Source organism: Xyrauchen texanus, chromosome 29, assembly GCF_025860055.1.
Source record: "Xyrauchen texanus isolate HMW12.3.18 chromosome 29, RBS_HiC_50CHRs, whole genome shotgun sequence".
NCBI lineage: Eukaryota > Metazoa > Chordata > Actinopteri > Cypriniformes > Catostomidae > Xyrauchen > Xyrauchen texanus.
The window spans coordinates 3604742-3623162 of NC_068304.1; the positions used below are offsets into that span (position 1 = coordinate 3604742).

The window sequence follows — 18421 nt, forward strand, 5'->3', positions numbered from 1 at the left end:
GGAAGTACACGTCCTTCAGGTCTACCGCCGTGAACCAATCTTGATGCTGAACATAGGTTAGAATCAGTTTCTGCATGAGCATTTTGAAGGGGAGTTTGTGCAAAGCCCGGTTGAGAACTCGCAAGTCCAAGATTGACTGCAACCCTCCGCCTTTTTTGGGTACGTTGATGTAAGGGCTGTAGAAACCCTTCTTCATCTCAGCTGGAAGGACAGGCTCTATCGAGTCTTTGAGTAGGTAATAACGTGTTGGGAGACAAGAGCGCGAGGCTTGGGTGCTGAGAAAAGACTCAAAGCACTTACCTACCTCTGCGCATCCAGCAGGTTAGAGACTGAGGAGGAGGACCTGTAGAGACGTCTTTGGAATTCAAGGGTCCGGAGGTGAGGTAACTACGTCCGGGGCACCTTGACTGTATGATTGTGGTGACCCAGGGGTTGACGAAATCACTCTTTTTTGACAGTGTGGGTACCAAAGCCCGAAGGGGTGCGGCAAAAGAAAATAAGGAAAATAAGGATTTTCCTCCTGGCCCTCCACCATGGGACAGAGTGGTCTTGATACCAGCTCCGGAGCGAACATCTGACTGCCCGGGTCTTCCATCTCAGGAGCTCTTAGGAGCTTTCAAGGTCCTAGAGGGGGTCCTGGAAAAGGGGTGTGTATACCGCCTGCGGGGCGCATGAAGCTGGGGCTGAGAGAAGAAAGTTGGTGCGTGGCTGGGAGCGGTGCACTGACACGAGGTACCAATCATCAAGCCGTGAAGGCTATGGGTAGGACAGAGGGTTCCAGTCCAACCCAACACTCACGGCGGCCCGGGAAAGCATGTCGGCCATCTGCGCATCAGCCTCAAACTGGGCGGGCTGACCCGTAGGTGGCAGCCCAGTTGAGTCTTCTGCGTAAGACGCCTGACCACTTTCCGATGCAGCGGCGATGTCATCATCCAACTCAGGGGGCTTGAGGGAGAACACGGGCTGGCCATGAGGTGAGCCGCACTCACCTCAAGCCCGGACGGAAGCAAGCGAGCATGCTGGGGGTGGTTCATGGGGACGTACCCGGTGAAACTGAGCACGCTGCCATCCCCTAATCACCTCCATCGTCAGCCGTATCGTCCTCAATCCCGTGGAAAGAAGAAGCGATGTGGGGGGCGGCTGAAGTGGCATTCACTTTAAGAAATGCAATGTTGCCATGGTCATATTCTCGCAGTGAGTACATGTACCATCCACAAATGCTGCCTCAGTGTGATCGCTACCCAGGCACACGAGGCAGCGTCTATGACTATCAGACTTGGAGAGATATCGACCACATCCAGGAACTACACAAGGGCGGAAGGGCATCTTTAAAAAGACACGTCCTGAAAAGGACATTTAACGCCAGCTGTGTTTTGCTCTTTTGTGAGTGAAAATAAACCCTTTTAGAGGGAAAATACTTCTCTTTTAGAGGCATACACTCTTTTAACAGAGCGCTGTCAAAGCGCCCAGGGGCGTGGACTGCACAGTGTGCAGAGAGGGAGAAAGTCGCTGGTAACGCACCGTAGATCTAACAGCAATGCTCTGCTTATAGAGGTGAATAGAACAGTAGTGAGACTCAGCTTGCTGCTACACCACCGCTTGGCTCCGAAGAAAAAATCTGACAGACAGACGCACACACGCTTACCTATATACCCGTATGTCCGGGGGCAGTACAAATTCTGTCTGCCAATTTCTCATTGGCCTTTTCACAAGTTCAGAGGTATGCAAATACTGAAGCCATTCTGTCTATGATCAGTTGTAGAAAGCATTGTCTGTAAGTGTATCTGATAATTCACATTTACCTTTATGCATTTGGCAGATGCTTTTATCCAAAGCGACTTACAGTGCACTTATTACACAGGGACAATCCCCCCGGAGCAACCTGGAGTTATGTGCCTTGCTCAAGGACACACTGGGGATGGCCGAGGGGATTGAACCAGCGACCTTCTGATTAACAGTTATGTGCTTTAGCCCACTATGCCACTATCACTCCATGATAATTGCTGTATTTATTGTTTATATAGCTATATGTAGTAAAATATTTCAACTAGGGCTGTCGTTAATTCAGTGCGATTAATTTTACAAAAATTAACGCAATTAATCACATGCCCACGGACCATAATAAAGGAAGATTCCTGAGAAATGTAAGCTTGTAGTACCACCTGTTTACTCCAGAGGGCAGTAAGTGAAATTTCAGCTGTATGAGCAACACGCAGTTTATACAGTAAAAAAACACTTCAGTAGGCAGAACAACATAAACATGCGTTACGTTCTTGCATTCAAAACACTTGAAGGAGCGCAAATGCGATCTAAGGGATCTCAAGATGTGTTTAAAGATTGAGTATTAAACTATATTTAACTTGAAACAGTGACCTAAACATATTATGTTTATGATGCAACGCACCCGAGACACTACACAAGCAAGAATGACGCAGGTGTACAATGACGGGCCCTTAAACAAGCCCTCATAATAAATCTCAAACTGATTGACAAATTCACTTGTGAAATGGATTGCTGTGAACTGTATGCCAATGATTATGTCTTAACTCTTCTGCTACAGGAATGTAAAGCATTTTAATTATTGGAATATTTATTTATATATATATAATTGTTTAATATTTAAAGATAACTGTGTATAATTATATATTGATAAAAATATGTATAATCGTTATATATTGAGTTATTGTTATATGAGGGGCTTTCTCAGCAAATATTTTTATGTGCGATTAAATGCGATTAATTAATCGGGACACCATGTAATTAATCTGATTAAATGTTTTTAGCGATTGACAGCCTAATATATATATATATATAATATATAATATATAATATATATATATATATATATTTTAGGGCTGTCAATCGATTAAAAGTTTTAATTGAATTAATTACCTGGTGTCCCGATTAATTAATAGCGATTAATCGCATATACAAATATTTTCTGAAAGCCCTCATATAACAATAACTCAATATATAACGATGAAATATTTATGCACTATTATCTTATATATATATATATATATATATATATATATATATACTTTAGATATATATATATATATAAATATTCAGATAATCAAAATGCATTACATTCTTGTAGCAGAAGAGTTAATCATTGATAACACAATACAAAAAGCTGCTTTAGAATACAATGTATTGTTTACTAACATATTATTGAACATAAGCCAATCAGACATGTTGAACTTGATTCATGTCGGTGGTGCGCTAACATTTTCAGTTCCACTTCAACACACATGTCAGGATAATTCATGAATATTCATGTATGCCCCGACCACTGGAACCAGAGCCATATAAAGAGAGAGTTGCGACAACTCCATTGACTCCAATGGAACGTTTTTTTTACAGCAATGGCGGCTCGTGGAGCCTCTCATTAGTTCCCGGAAGTAGCAGCAAACACCGTAGAGATGCATCAGAACAAACCGTTTGCGACGCACTTTTAAAAGGTGAGACGTTTAAAGAATAATATTATCTTATTCTGTATATTATCAGTACATCTAAATAAAAATAACTTGTAAATTAAAACCTTACAGTTGAGTATTACTCATTAAATTAGGAGATAAGGGATGTTATCGGATAACTAACAGATTAGGCAAGGATTGGAGCTGGATAAAGTTAGTAATCTGAACACCCTATTAATTGTAAAATCTTTGCAAATACCTCACACATTTTTTTGTTGTTGTAATTTTTATTTATATTTAGATTGCTCCTGCTGACTTGAGCCAACCATTTTTTTCTCCTCTCCATGTCAGTGGGGAAGTCATACATTCGCACACCTTTCTCTGAGCAATTGGAGCATCCCCATGCAGCACAGCAAACCATGGTGAAGACTATGCAACGACAACATGAAAGAAAGGACACATACAAAATGCTTGGCTTGCTATTTAATTTATTCGAAATGTATTCATGAATTGCTGTCAATAGTTATTGCATTTATTTGAATAAAAATACAAAAAAAGTAATATCGTAATATATTATTACAATTTAAAATAACTGTTTTCTATTTTAATGTATTTTAAAATGTAATTTACTCCTGTGATGCCAAGCTGAATTTTCAGCCTCATTACTTTTGAACGGCAGTTTATATACGAGTATGCTTAAGTTGTTTTAAAGCTGAATATATTGTGTATATGAATAAGTATTGTAAGAATTATACATTAGATATATAATATTTATAATACATAAATAATTATATTACTATATATATATAGAATTGTAAGAATTGTAAACAATAAGCTTCATTTCACTAAATTTTACATTTACGTAACTGCTGCTAATAGTTAATAGTTCATTGACCCATTATGCGGTGCGAGCTGGAAATCACCTGTCACCAGCCTGTCTCTGTACTATCTGAAAAGTCATAAATATGACATTAGTTACCATGAGATTAGTAAAAACAATGAACATGAGGTAACATAAAAAGGCAACAGAAACCCTAGCCTGAAATAAGTTACGTGCAAATAACGGTAGCTGAACACTAATCCTCAAATATTCAGCTGATTTGATCTTTAAAAAACAACATCGCTGTAACAACATACTCATGCTACATACATATGTCGGTGTGTTACATAAATATATAAAATAAATGCATTTATTGACTACTAATTACCAGAAATCGCAGTTCTGTCACTCTACTCTAACAGTTTGGAATGCCCGCCAAAGCACTTCCTGGAACTATCTGAAGTCTACGTGAATCACGTGACGATCAAGCATTTAGAACTTCCGTTGTCGCAACTCTCTCTTTATATGGCTCTGACTGGAACCAAATATCTCAGGAACTGAATATATTGTAACACCGGAGCAGGAAACACAACACAGGAAGAAACACAACATAGATGATTATGTCATATGGCTAAGGTTTTTATGCAAATTATTTCATTACAAAGTGAGTATTTGAAAACTATTTGACATGATCACATATTGATAAGAAGCTGAACAAAAACAGCTTTTTGATGCGTTGTCAGTTGAGTGTCATTGAATGTCACCGTAAACACGTGAACTGTGTGCTGCCACTCACCACATCAACAATGCTGGACTTAGGTTATTTGATTATTCACAGAGCTGTGCAAATCAACACACCAATCCGAAAAATCTTCTGATGAACCAACGGTGAGGCTTGTGGTGAGTTCATAATCATTCATATTTACGGTCATGAATGTCACACAACTGATTGAGGAGTGGATTTGTCAAAGCGACCTTATTGTTAAAGCTTATTATTTGTCAGTGTGACTTTATTGTTTTCAAGACAATTGATAGCCGCTAATGCTATAGCAAGCATGTAACATGAAAAGAGTTTAGTTGAGTGGGAACAGCCTCCGCGGTAGGAGAGGGCATAACGGTCAACGAGTGTGTTACGACAGTGAGCCACCGTTTGCGGATACCGTACAAATGAATGGGGAGTGGCGTAAAGTGACACCTACCTGTCGCAAAATCGTCCTTGACTTATCTTATAAAACAACCATTTATCGTACTAAACTCCACGCGTTGACATAGTGGTCATTTCATTAAGTGATGAGCTGTTTCCTCATAAAAGCGGGTTATTAAGCACACTGAGGCGTCTCATCCATAGACATTCATAAAAAAAAAAAAAAAACGGCCTCTTGTTTACTCTCCAGATATTTTTGTATTTTTTATTGCTTGAATGAAAATACAAAAAAGCCACAGTAAACATAAAACTTAGTACATAACGTCAAAGCTAAATAGCAGCACAAACAAAAAATACACATAATAAACAGAGGTAAATGACCAAGGGATAACACAAATAAGTAATAATAAAAATAACTAAATTGATAAATAAAAAAGACCAAAAAATATTGTAAAAGGGGGTTAATTATCAAAGTATGTTTCCAAATGTTTACACAATTTAAGGGCTTTTTTTATTATGCATACATTTTAAGGATTTGAGGAAGATCGCCAATTCCTTCTGGAAATGCATGAGGATGGGAGGATTCTTAAAAAAATCTAGATTTATGTATAAAGTGATTGGCCAAAACCACAATATTATTAACCCAAAAATTCAACATCACCATTGAGAATAACGGCAGTTTCCCCAACCGCTTGTTACCGCAACAGTTGCCGCCCACTTTTTCAGCCGTCTGGGTTCCGGAAGTTTTTCACCATTCATTTCTTCCATAGACTTTTAATAAAATCATTCATAAAAGAGTTGTGAGCCATCAACCAAACCAAACAGCTCCGAGGTTAATCACAAAATCACCAACTTTGTTTTGAGGCAAAAAAATTATTTGAAAATCTTAACATGTACTTACCGTCTTTCATGAAGGCACACAATCCCATGAAGATGCGAATGATGTCATTGAATTAAAAATGATGGGAATATATAAAACTATTGATATTAGGTTTTGATTATAAGTATAGAAACAGTATATTTTACATTTATTGCAAAATATTCTGATATGTACAAATTTAGAAGTAGTTTAAGGGTGAAGGGAGACCGACTCGATTACGTCATTCACAGTGCAATGTGAGCTTGCTCGGAGTCAGGTTTCGTTGGCCGCAGTTCTCTGATTGGTGGAATTTTTTCTCTGTTGTACCATGGGTAATGTTTTTGTTTACCATATATTCCGCTATCAAACAAGATTTTTTCAAACAATGAAGTTGAAATAACGCAGATGGTTGGCTTTGACGGAACCATATAACATCAATAATCAACCTCGTAGCTCACGGTAGGTATTTCTTTAAAGGTTTATAAGTATCATTGAAAATCAATTAGTTTGTGGGATAAAGGAATGGGAATTTTACTTCCGGAACCAGACTGTTGTGCTCTATAGAATGCCTATGGGACCGCCGCGATATGCTTTTGTAGGCTAAGCCTGTAGTTTAATCTTGCTAGAAGGGCTCTGGCAACACTACTAATGTATGTTTTCTTGTGTTACAGGTAAGTGTCACCTCACAGCATGAGTGATGGGATGGGATGGGGAGGCAGTAGTATCCTTAAGAGTGATTTTGCCCTGTCAGATTGCTTAATTGCTGTCCTCTAGTAATAGACTGTGATTATTCACAAGACCAATTGTTTTGCTAAATAACTAAATGTAAAATCATCCAATGTTTGGCCATTCTTTTTATTATCAGCACGGACCATTTACTAAGCCCGCTTGTCAAATGAACAGAACTGAGTCAGATTGGAGTTTTGCCAAAGGTAAACGATAAGCCCATAAATAGAATTTTAAAGTGTTGATGCATCACAGTACTTTAGTTTTCACTGTTTTAAATATAAAAAAAAACTTTGAAAATCAGCAATCTTTTAATGTAATTAGGGTTGGACGATATGGCTACAAAAATTCAATCTCTTCAGACTGTTGAGAATATTCAGTATATACAGTATCTTGATAATTATTTTTTTTTTACTCTGAAATGGCTTAAAAGTTTTTTGTTTTTAATCGAAGAACCACCATTTCAACCAAAATGCCAATGTAGCCAAGTAGATTCAAAATGTTTAATTCTTGAAATAAAATGAATGAACGCAAGGAAGAAAAATATTTATTATTTTTCATTTATATGCACCAATTAACAATACAGAGCAATAAAACAAAATGTTTAACTGCATATCTATTTTACTAAAACATTCTTGTGAATGAATTTGGTGTAAAAAAAACCTATACATTGAGTAAATATTGTGCATATTAATTTTTGTGTACATGATGTTATTAAATTATATTATTACAATAGGGTCCAAAATTCTGAGATGACGAGCAGAATGTATTTTCTATTTAAACATTTTTCAATATACTCTCACTGAGCTATTAATTAGGTACACCTTTACACCTACTTATTCATGCGATTATCTTATCAGTCAATCGTGCAGCAGCAGTGCAGTTTATAAAATCATGCTGAAATGGGTCAGGAGCTTCAGTTAATGTTCACATCTAGCATCAGAATGGGGAAAAAATGTGATCTCGGTGATTACGACCATGGCATGATTGTTGGTGCTGGACGGGCCGGTTTGAGTATTTCTGGGAATTTCACACTCAACAGTCTCTAGAGTTTACTCCGAATGCTGCCAAAAACAAAAAACATCCAGTGAGCAGCAGTTCTGTGGATGTAAATGTCTTGTTGATGAGATGTCAACAGAGAATGGCCAGAATGGTTTGAACTGACAGTCTACGATGACTCAGATAACCGCTCTGTACAATTGTGAAGAATATCATCTCATAATGCACAACACGTCAAACATTGAGGCGGATGGGCTACAACAGCAGAAGACCAGGTGGGGTTCCACTTCTGTCAACCAAGAACAGAAAACTGAGGCTGCAGTGGGCCTACCATTTGTGTAACTGGACAGAGATTTCTGCTAAAGTACACAAATGGAAGGCCGACTGCAGCCTCTGCATTCTGTTCCTGGTTATGATTTACCATAGTCTTTCTTTCAGCTTGAACCAGTCAGGCCATTCTCCGTTGACTTCTCTCATCAACAAGGTGTTTCGGTACACAGAACTGCCGCTCACTGGATGTTTTTTTGTTTTGTTTTTGGCAACATTCTGAGGAGATCAGCAGTTCCAGAAATCTCAAACCAGACAGTCTGGCTACAAAAATTATGCCACAGTCAAGATCACTGAGATCACATAGTTTCCCTTTTCTGATGGTTGAAGTGAACATTAGCTGAAGCTCCTGACCCATATCTGCATGATTAGCTGATAAGTCAAGTGAACCTAATAAAGAGGTTGTGAATGTAAATGATTTTTTCAGCGTAGCATTTGAGTTAAAAGAACTTTGAATTTAAATAGTACATGAATTCGAGAACATGAAGTCGGGCTGGCATGGACTACCACATGTGTGTACAAAACCTGATGATCCATGTTATCCAGCATGATTTGGAAATGTTTCAAAGAGCATCTTGTGTGATTCAATGGAAGCAAGGAAACCTGCCCTTTCGTAACAAGTTAAAGGAATTTTCCGGGTTTAATACAAGTTAAGCTCAATCAACAGTATTGCTTGCATAATTTTAATTACCACAAAAATGATATTGACTCATCCCCGATATCAATATTATGCCAAAATTGTTGTTAATTGAGCTTAACTTGTATTGAACCCAGAATATTCCTTTATCACAGTCAGTGTTTTACAATTTGCTCACATTTGATTAGTGACCTAGAAATACTGCAAAATCGTAATTATTTCTATGTCATTTTACATCGTAACTTTTATTTCTATGAAATATTTCACAATCTGACAATGTTCTATTCATTTACAGTTTTAAATGTGGTCCCAGCCTTTTGGACCCCACTGTACATATTTTGTGTATACCGGCCATTTGCCTTCCTTCATCCTTTAGGGAAAACCCATATTGGCCAACCACAAATTATGGTTGACTCAAAGATCTTGTTCCTCATTTGAATAAACCGATCTGAGAGTGATTGTTTACTCTTGATTTTCTCCTGTTCTTGATGTTGGTCCTGCTTTAACAGTGATAGTCAGCAGCAGTGTCAGTGGTGTCACAGTGTAACACTTACTGCCTTAACTCAGGATGCACTCGGATCTGTCACCCCATTTACACACTGACGAGTGCAATCAACTGATAACACTTCTCAAACAATGCCACAAGGAGGTATGGGAGCATGCGCTCATGCAAACATGCACTTTTCAAACAGATGTGCCTTTTGTCTCCTTCAGTGGACAATCTATTAATGCTGAAAAATTACATTCTTTCTTTAGAAAATGTCATGATATAAAACCAGTGGTATAAAGTGCAGTATTTAAAGAATGTGTGCAACATGTTTGTCACTTTTGGATTGTGATGTTATCAAAGTAATTCATGTTTGTGTCTGTCTTTAGCACAATGTCCTCAGGTTCTTCGGCACGTGTAATGACTTGGACCGTGCGATGCGAGATTGTCTCAAGAAAGAGGTGAGGACAGTGATGTGTGAGAGACTGACCAGAACAGAGAGCTAGTTTAAACATACACCTTGAATCCGGGTCAGAAATGAACAAGGACTCCACATACAAAACTAATTTCCAAAAAAGTTGGGATAGTGTTTAAAATGTAAAAAAGAAATCAATTATTTGTGAATCCTTTTTAACCTGTATTTAACTGAAAACAATAGAAAGATAATTAATGATTTATACACACTCATTCTAAGTTTGATACCCACAACACATTCAAAAAAGTTGGGGACAGGGGCAAAGGTTCGGTCACATTCACCATTAAATGGCAATTCTGCATGTGAAGTAGTCATCTCAAAGGGAATCTGCATGATGGATTCGCAAAAGGGGTTCAAGTTCAGACATTCTCTGAAAAACTCCCCAACAATTAAAAATCTTAAAACAAAGAAATCAAATTTTTTCAAATCTGCAATGACTTTGAGAGGAGAGAGCTGTATAATGTAATAATAAATCAGGACCGGGGGAATTATTAAGATGTAATTATTATTTAACCTGTAATTCCTGACATATGAAAGGATGGTTAGAATATATATATATATATTTGACATTACACTGTTTTTAGTGCCACTAGACAAACTGCAGTATAAAAAGAAAAACTTTTTATGCACTTTTTTTTTTCTATGTATCATATTTGATAGATTAGGCCCAGCAATTCATTTTTGTGTAGGACATTTTTTATGTAAGTTTTTCTTACCCCATACATGCTACAGTGGGCTTTCCAGAGATACCAAATATTTGGCCACGATAACTTCCTCTCTTTGGTCAATAAATATAGTTCAATTCAACACATCAAATACAGTATGAATAAAATATATATATTTCATAGGCCTTCATGAGTGCTCGCTAACCGCACTTGCCCCTACAGTCTGTTAAGGCTAAAATGGGGGATCTTTTGTGTTGAGCAGGAATGGAATGGTGATTGAGAGATATACCTTAAAAGCCTGTTGTATCATATTCGATACATATAGATTTCAACAGGCTTCTTCAATAAAATAATATACAAAATATTAACAAAGCACAAGTTGCTTGTATTCAGTCAAGTCATTTTTATTTGAATAGCGCCTTTCACAACACGCATAGTTTCAAAGCATGCATTAACAGAAAATGAAACTAATGTCTTTGAGTCATCGTTGTGTAGTTTGATTAAATATGATTTTGAAGTATGTATAAAAATAAGTAATTAAATAATAGTTGTATTTATAACCCCAGTGAGCAAGCCGAAGGTGACTGTGGCAAGGAACACAAAACTCCATAAGATGTTGATTAATAGAGAAAAATAACCTTGGGAGAAACCAGACTCACTGTGGGGGCCAGTTCCCCTCTGGATAACATCATGAATATAATGTAAATAATACTTATATATAGTTAAAATCATGGTGTAAAAAAGATTAAACTAAGTCAGTGTTAAGGGTCAGTGTTTAAACAAAGATTTTGTATGAACTGTAAGATTAATGACCAATGTCTTTGAAGTCCATCCTGGATTAACTGCAGAAGTTCACATTGATGAAATTGTCCTTGTTAGTTGGCTGATGAAGAGTTTTGTTGGCAATTAATTGATAGTCGATGTATTCCATTTCAAGAATGTAGTCCATCATTAGACCAAGGTGATGCAGTCAGAAATCAGTGAGATGCAACACAGTTCAACTTGGCCGGTAATTTCAGTGAGGTCTATCCTAAATCCAAGGTTTAGGCAATGGCATATGAAGTATTCCATGTCTTATGGTTGAGTTGGCATCAGTTCATCATCTGAAGTCCATCGTAATAGATTGAAGTGATGTCTTGCTGGCACAGGCTGAATTTTGTTGTCATCACTCACGAAGCAGGAATGGAGCTGGAACCAGCCAGTTCTGATGACCTCGGGATAGGAGTCCCGATATTGAAACATGGAAACAAATAGAATAATATTAGCATAGATGCCATACAATTTTTTGTAGATCATGTTCAATGTTTCAGGTTCAGGCAGACCTAACTGAAGCAGCCTAATTGTGTGTTGATGGATAAATGATGTGTATGCCTGTCTAAATAGATGAGACTTTAGTCTAGACTTAAATTCATGGAGTGTGTCTGTGTCCCGAACACTGTTAGGGAAACTTTTCCATAGTTAGGAGCCAAATAGGAAAATAATCTACTTCCTTTTGTGGATTTTGATATTCTAGGAACAATTAACAGGCCAGAATTGTTGAATTTTATTGAACGTGATGGAATATAGCATGTCAGAAGGTCACTTAAGTACTGCGGAGCTAGACCATTCAAAGCTTTGTATGTCGTTAACAGAATTTTTTAATTAATATGGAATTTAACAGGTTGCCAATATAACAATGATAAAGTGGGGCTAATATGATCATATTTCTTGGTTCTAGTCAGCACACTGGCTGCTGCAATTTGAACCAATTGAAGTTTATTTATTGATCTTGCTGGACATCCTCCCAGTAATGCATTACAATAATCTAGTCTTGAGGTCATGAATGCATTAATTTGTTTTTAAGCATCAGCAACAGAGAGCATGCGTCACATTATTTCTTAGGTGAAAGAATGCTGTTCTAAAAACATGGAATTTTTCAAAGGTTGTTCGCTGTAGAAGACGATGTAACAATACATCCATCGAGAGTCAAATTATATTTCAGCGGCTTATTTTTAGAGGTTTTTGGCTCAATAATTAGTACCTCTGTTTTGTCGGAATTGAGTAGAAGGAAATTTCTGGCCATCCAGTCTTTGATTTCATTGATACACTGCTAATTTTTGAATTTAGAAATTTCATAGTGTCAAAGAAATATAAAGTTGGGTTCAGCAAATACTCATTTTAAAATATCAGTAATAATATAATCATTACTGTTTTACTTTATTAAAATAAGCTATTATTTATCCCAACATAAGAGTCACTTTTTGCGCAAGTCCGTTGCCATTTTAAATAGATCAATATAAACATTGAAACCACTTTTTTCACAAATAACCACTCGATGGTGCCATAAACTTGTAAAACTTGCATACCATAGTTTCTTTGGCTCTTTAGCTTGAACAGAAAGTGAAACAGGAGCCGTCAAATGTTGTGCATCATATTTAAACAGGGTTAAACAGTCAAAGTGCACCTCCAGATACATACTCTTTAGTTTATTATAGGGTGTATGAGAATGGGTGAGAAACTCTATCTTGTTATCATTTACCATAGTTGAGTCTGTTTTGAGTATGTGGGTCACATAGCTTTGTTCAGATTTTCTGTGATCGTTAATTCAGACTGACCTAAATCCAACATGGCCGCCCATGGTGCAGGACATGCTGACTTTGTGGTAACTATATATTAATCTTACTTTTCTTCAGTAAAAAGAAACTGCTAATATTAATTGTGAACATTGTCTTAAGATGCAGAAGAAAATTGAGATACGTTGCCAGATTGAGGGAAGAAAAAGGGTTAATCTACAGTATTACACAGACACATTAATTACACTTACACATGTCATACATGTAACCGTAAAGCTAAATTTTTCTCAGATTTGTCATACACTCACACTTTTATTTTCTCCCCAATTTGGAATGCCCAATGCGCTCTTAAGTCCTCGTGGTGGCGTAGTGACTCGCCATAATCCAGATGGCGGAGGACGAATCTCAGTTGCCTCCGCGTCTGAGACTGTCAATCCGCGTGGCTTGTTTAGCGCGTTACCGCGGAGACATAGCGTGTGGAGGCTTCACACTATTCTCCGCAGAATCCATGCACAACTCCCCACGTGTCCCACCGAGAGTGAGAACCACATTATAGTGACCACAAAGAGGTTACCTCATGTGACACTACCTTCCCTAGAAACCGGGCCAATTGGTTGCTTAGGAGACCTGACTGGAGTCACTCAGCACACCCTGGAATTCACAACTCCAGGGGTGGCCCCCATTTATGATATGTTTTAAAAATAAAAGGGGAAGTCAGAAACTCTTATTTTTTTGCATCAAATAAAACTGAAATATTGAAGGCTTTGATGTTTTTGAACCTTAATAGGTCAACATATATAAGGGCTAGTTGGTTTAACTCATGTTGAGAAAAGTTACGTACGTTAATCCTTTATCAGTGGCAAAGATCATAGGGTGAAATTATTGTTGATTTTAATATATGTTTCATCAGAAATACCTTACAACCTTACCACAGTTTCCAATGATTTCCAATGATGATGAAATAAAGAAAAATTGTTTTAAGTTATTCGACTGTATGAAAGCACAGATTTGTGGGAATGGGGAAAATAGCAGTTCATAGAGTCTGACTACCATTACTACATATAATGGTACATATAGCACCTTAATATATTACATTAGAACATGATGGACATACTGTACGCAACCAAAACAAACTTTTATTTATAAAGTTCAGTGATCTGAGACAAATTTACAGTGCATCCGGAAAGTATTCACAGCGCTTCACTTTTTCCACATTTTGTTATGTTACAGCCTTATTCCAAAATTGATTAAATTCATTATTTTCCTCACAATTCTACAAACAATACCTCATAATGACAACGTGAAAGAAATTTGTTTGAAATCTTTGCAAATTTATTAAAAATCACATGTACATAAGTATTCACAGCCTTTGCCATGACACTCAAAATTGAGCTCAGGTGCATCCTGTTTCCACTGATCATCCTTGAGATGTTTCTACAACTTGATTGGAGTCCACCTGTGTTAAATTCAGTTGATTGGACATGATTTGGAAAGGCACACACCTTTCTATATAAGGTCCCACAGTTAACAGTGCATGTCAGAGCACAAGCCATGGAGTCCAAGGAATTGTCTGTAGACCTCCGAGACAGGATTGAATCGAGGCACAGATCTGGGGAAGGGTACAGAAACATTTCTGCAGCTTTGAAGGTCCCAATGAGCACAGTGGCCTCCATCATCTTGGAACCACCAGGACTCTTCCTAGAGCTGGCCGCCCGGCCCAACTGAGCGATCTGGGGAGAAGGGCCTTAGTCATGGAGGTGACCAAGAACCCAATGGTCACTCTGACAGAGCTCCAGCGTTTCACTGTGGAGAGAGTAGAACCTTCCAGAAGAATAGCCATCTCTAAAGGACTCCACCAATCAGGCCTGTATAGTAGAGTAGCCAGATGGAAGCAAATCCTCAGTAAGAGGCACATGACAGCCTGCCTGAAGTTTGACAAAAGGCACCTGAAGGACTCTCAGACCATGAGAAACAAAATTCTCTGGTCTGATGAAACAAAGCTTGAACTCTTTGGCCTGAATGACAAGCGTCATGTGTGGAGGAAACCAGGCACCGCTCATCACCTGGCCAATACCATCCCTACAGTGAAGCATGGTTGTGGCAGCATCATGCTGTGGGGATGTTTTTCAGCAGCAGGAACTGGGAGACTAGTCAGGATCGAGGGAAAGATGAATGCAGCAATGTACAGAGACATCCTTGATGAAAACCTGCTCCAGAGCGCTCTGGACCTCAGACTGGGGTGAAGGATCATCTTCCAACAGGACAACGACCCTAAGCACACAGCCAAGATACAAAGGAGTGGCTATGGGACAACTCTGTGAATGTTCTTGAGTGGTCCAGCCAGAGCCCAGACTTGAACCAGATTGAACATCTCTGGAGAGATCTGAAAATGGCTGTGCACTGAAACTCCCCATCCAACCTGATAGAGCTTGAGAGGTCCTGCAAAGAAGAATGGGAGAAACTGCCCAAAAATGTATGTGCCAAGCTTGTAGCATCATACTCAAAAAGACTTGAGGCTGTAATTGGTGCCAAAGGTGCTTCAACAAAGTATTGAACAAAGGCTGTGAATACTTATGTACATGTGATTTTTTTTTTTTTTTTTTTTTCGTTTTTTATTTTTAATTAGTTTGCAAAGATTTCAAACAAACTTCTTTCACGTTGTCATAATGGGGTATTGTTTGTAGAATTTTTAGGAAAATAATGAAATTAATCCATTTTGGATGTAACATAACAAAATGTGGAAAAAGTGAAGCGCTGTGAATACTTTACGGCTGCACTGTATAAAGATAACGTTTGCATTACTCTCATGTCCTTACTATTTTCATAAAAAATGGTTCTGAAACCATTGTTTTAAATGTCTGAAATGTTGAGCAATACCCTCCTGATTTGAATGGAATGATTGGGTAAGTGTTCACCAAAGTCTACTTCATGATACATTTCAGACACGAGTTTGAATTTGGGGGCCCTCGTTTGATTTTAAGGCAATATAACTACATACAGTTGCAAGAAAAAGTATGTGAAACATGATGCAGCTGGACAATTACCCAAAACATAGAATTAAATACACTACAGAATGGCTTCAAAAAAGAAACTCCATCTTTTGGAGTGGCCCAGTCAGAGCCCAGAACTTAACCCAATAGAGCTGTTCACACCAGACATATGGAGTTGAAGTAGCCCTGTAAGGAAGAATGGTCTAAAATTCCTTCTGAACGTTGTGCAGGTCTAATCTGCAGATACCGGAAACACTTGGTTGAGGTTATTGCTGCCAAAGGAGGATCGACCAGTTCCGCAGCATTGTGAATGTTTAATGGAATGCGTTCAATAAAGGCATGGCTGATTATAATGTTTTGTTTGTTGTTAGCTTAAGCACATTGTGATTGTCTATACTTTGATGAAGATGAGATCACATTTCATGTCCAATTAATACAGAAAACCATCTTATTCTAAAGGGCCACTGTATTTAACAAATAAATAGTACAGATGTAAAAGTTACGTATGTAAAGTGTGGTTTTTAGTTATAAATCATATGCATCTTGAAGCACTCTCTCATTATTGCATGTTAAATGGTCTTAACATACAAATCAGCAATTGCATTAGATTTCAAATACAAATGGGAAATACACCTACTGAAAATGTATACTGATGCAAAGGTTTTGCATGCTTGTTTTCGGAGTCAACTCTCAACTTCAAACAATCAAACAAAAAGATTGTGGAAGAAAGCTTGAAAACGGAATGCTTTGCCTAACTGAAGTAGTGTTTTGGGTGTTATGTGCAGACTTGTGAAGTCTTGTCTGAATTTCTGTTTGTCCACACAGTATCAGGCAAAGAGGGAATGCAGCAAAGTCCACGCAGCAGAAATGAGACAGCGTCTAAAGGACGGACCAAAAGAGCATCCTTAACATCAAGACAGCTGCCTTGCAGTACAGACTCCAGACATGACCTGGCCTCCGGTGCCTGGACACTATATATCTGAAATGCTGTTCTCTGAGGACATATAGAGTAACTTATTACTGACTATATACAGTAAGGCAAGGTGGTTCAATTTGTGCTTTGTCAGCTTTTATCATGTGATACTTCAAAGTATGTAACATGAAAGCTTGTGTACTAATATATTGCTTTAAATAAAACTTTAATTGTTTTAAGAGCTTTTATGATCTTAGTAGCATTGATTCATTGTGGTATTTCTTTGATACTTTTGTCATTGGTGTAATATATATATATATATTAGACAATTTTACAATCAAAACCCTGAATCCCAGCAATTAGAGCGTAATCAAATACAGTAGTAATTACAAACGTAATCTAAGGACACTTAGAGATTCAGTCTACAAACACGAGAAGCAGCAACTTCCATATCTGAATGTATACAATTCTACTGTAGCCATGATTGAATAATAATGATAATTAGTCATAATAATAGTTCATAAATGTGAGTTTAATTGCTACCTGTACAGTGTCTACAGGGTACTTGTGATTCGAGTGTGTTTTCCCATATTTACATATGCAGGGCTGAACACTCACTTTTTAGGTGTTGGTGCTAACACTAACTAGTGCTAGTGAACAAAAAAAATTATTTGCTCAAATAAAAAAATGTAAGCACTCAAGAGTATGGACACAATTATTTTAATGTTACTTTTAAAATGATTTATTACTATATTATCTGCTACTACTATTTTTATACAATGTCATATCTTTAATAAATTACATGATACAATGATATACACTGGCGGCCAAATGTTTGGAATAATGTACAGATTATTCTGTTTCGAAAGGAAATCGGTACTTTAAATCATCAAAGTGGCATTCAACTGATCACAAAATATAGTCAGGACATTACTGATGTGAAAAAACAGCACCATCACTATTTGAAAAAAGTCATTTTTGATCAAATCTAGACCATTTCCAGCAGCCATCACTCCAACACCTTGAGAAAAATTACTTGCCATTATATCAAACACAGTTGAAATTTGCTATTTGGTTCATTAAATTAAGTTTATCATTGTCTTTGTGTTTGTTTTTGAGTTGCCACAGTATGCAATAGACTGGCATGTCTTAAGGTCAATATTAGGTCAAAAATGGAAAAACGAAACTCTCTAGAAACTCATCAGTCAATCATTGTTTTGAGGAATGAAGTCTATACAATGCTTGGAATTCCCCCCACAAAATGAAGATTTCATTCAAGGGTGTACACTACAGTCTTCAAAGACAAAGGATAACTGGCTCTAACAAGAACAGAAAGAGATGTGGAAGGCCAGATGTACAACTAAACAAGAGGATAAGTACATCAGAGACTCTAGTTTGAGAAATAGAT

General features: G+C 37.5%; 1 protein-coding gene across 7 annotated transcripts; it reads left to right on the forward strand.

The window, feature by feature from the left end:
- Window positions 1-4782: 4782 nt before the first annotated feature.
- On the forward strand, window positions 4783-17250 carry cmc2 (C-x(9)-C motif containing 2). Of its 7 annotated transcripts, none has more exons than XM_052097489.1 (5): window positions 4783-4903; window positions 5078-5127; window positions 9441-9580; window positions 9808-9879; window positions 16926-17250. In XM_052097489.1, the coding sequence occupies exons 3-5, from the start codon at window positions 9500-9502 to the stop codon at window positions 17007-17009; spliced, it is 237 nt and encodes a 78-aa protein (XP_051953449.1). In that variant the 5' UTR covers window positions 4783-4903; window positions 5078-5127; window positions 9441-9499; the 3' UTR covers window positions 17010-17250. The 7 variants fall into 7 exon arrangements, with proteins under 7 accessions (XP_051953449.1, XP_051953447.1, XP_051953450.1 ...); XM_052097487.1 differs by having other exon boundaries at window positions 4787-4903; window positions 5078-5139; XM_052097485.1 differs by adding an exon at window positions 6914-6963 and having other exon boundaries at window positions 4809-5127; window positions 9510-9580.
- Window positions 17251-18421: the final 1171 nt, after the last annotated feature.

Coding starts and splice junctions, on each gene's coding strand:
- cmc2 (XM_052097485.1), top strand. CDS start 6,933: ATGAGTGATGGGATGGGATGGGGAGGCAGTA. Junction 6,964..9,509: donor GATGGGATGGGGAGGCAGTA/GTATCCTTAAGA, acceptor GGATGCACTCGG/ATCTGTCACCCCATTTACAC. Junction 9,880..16,925: donor GAGATTGTCTCAAGAAAGAG/GTGAGGACAGTG, acceptor TTGTCCACACAG/TATCAGGCAAAGAGGGAATG.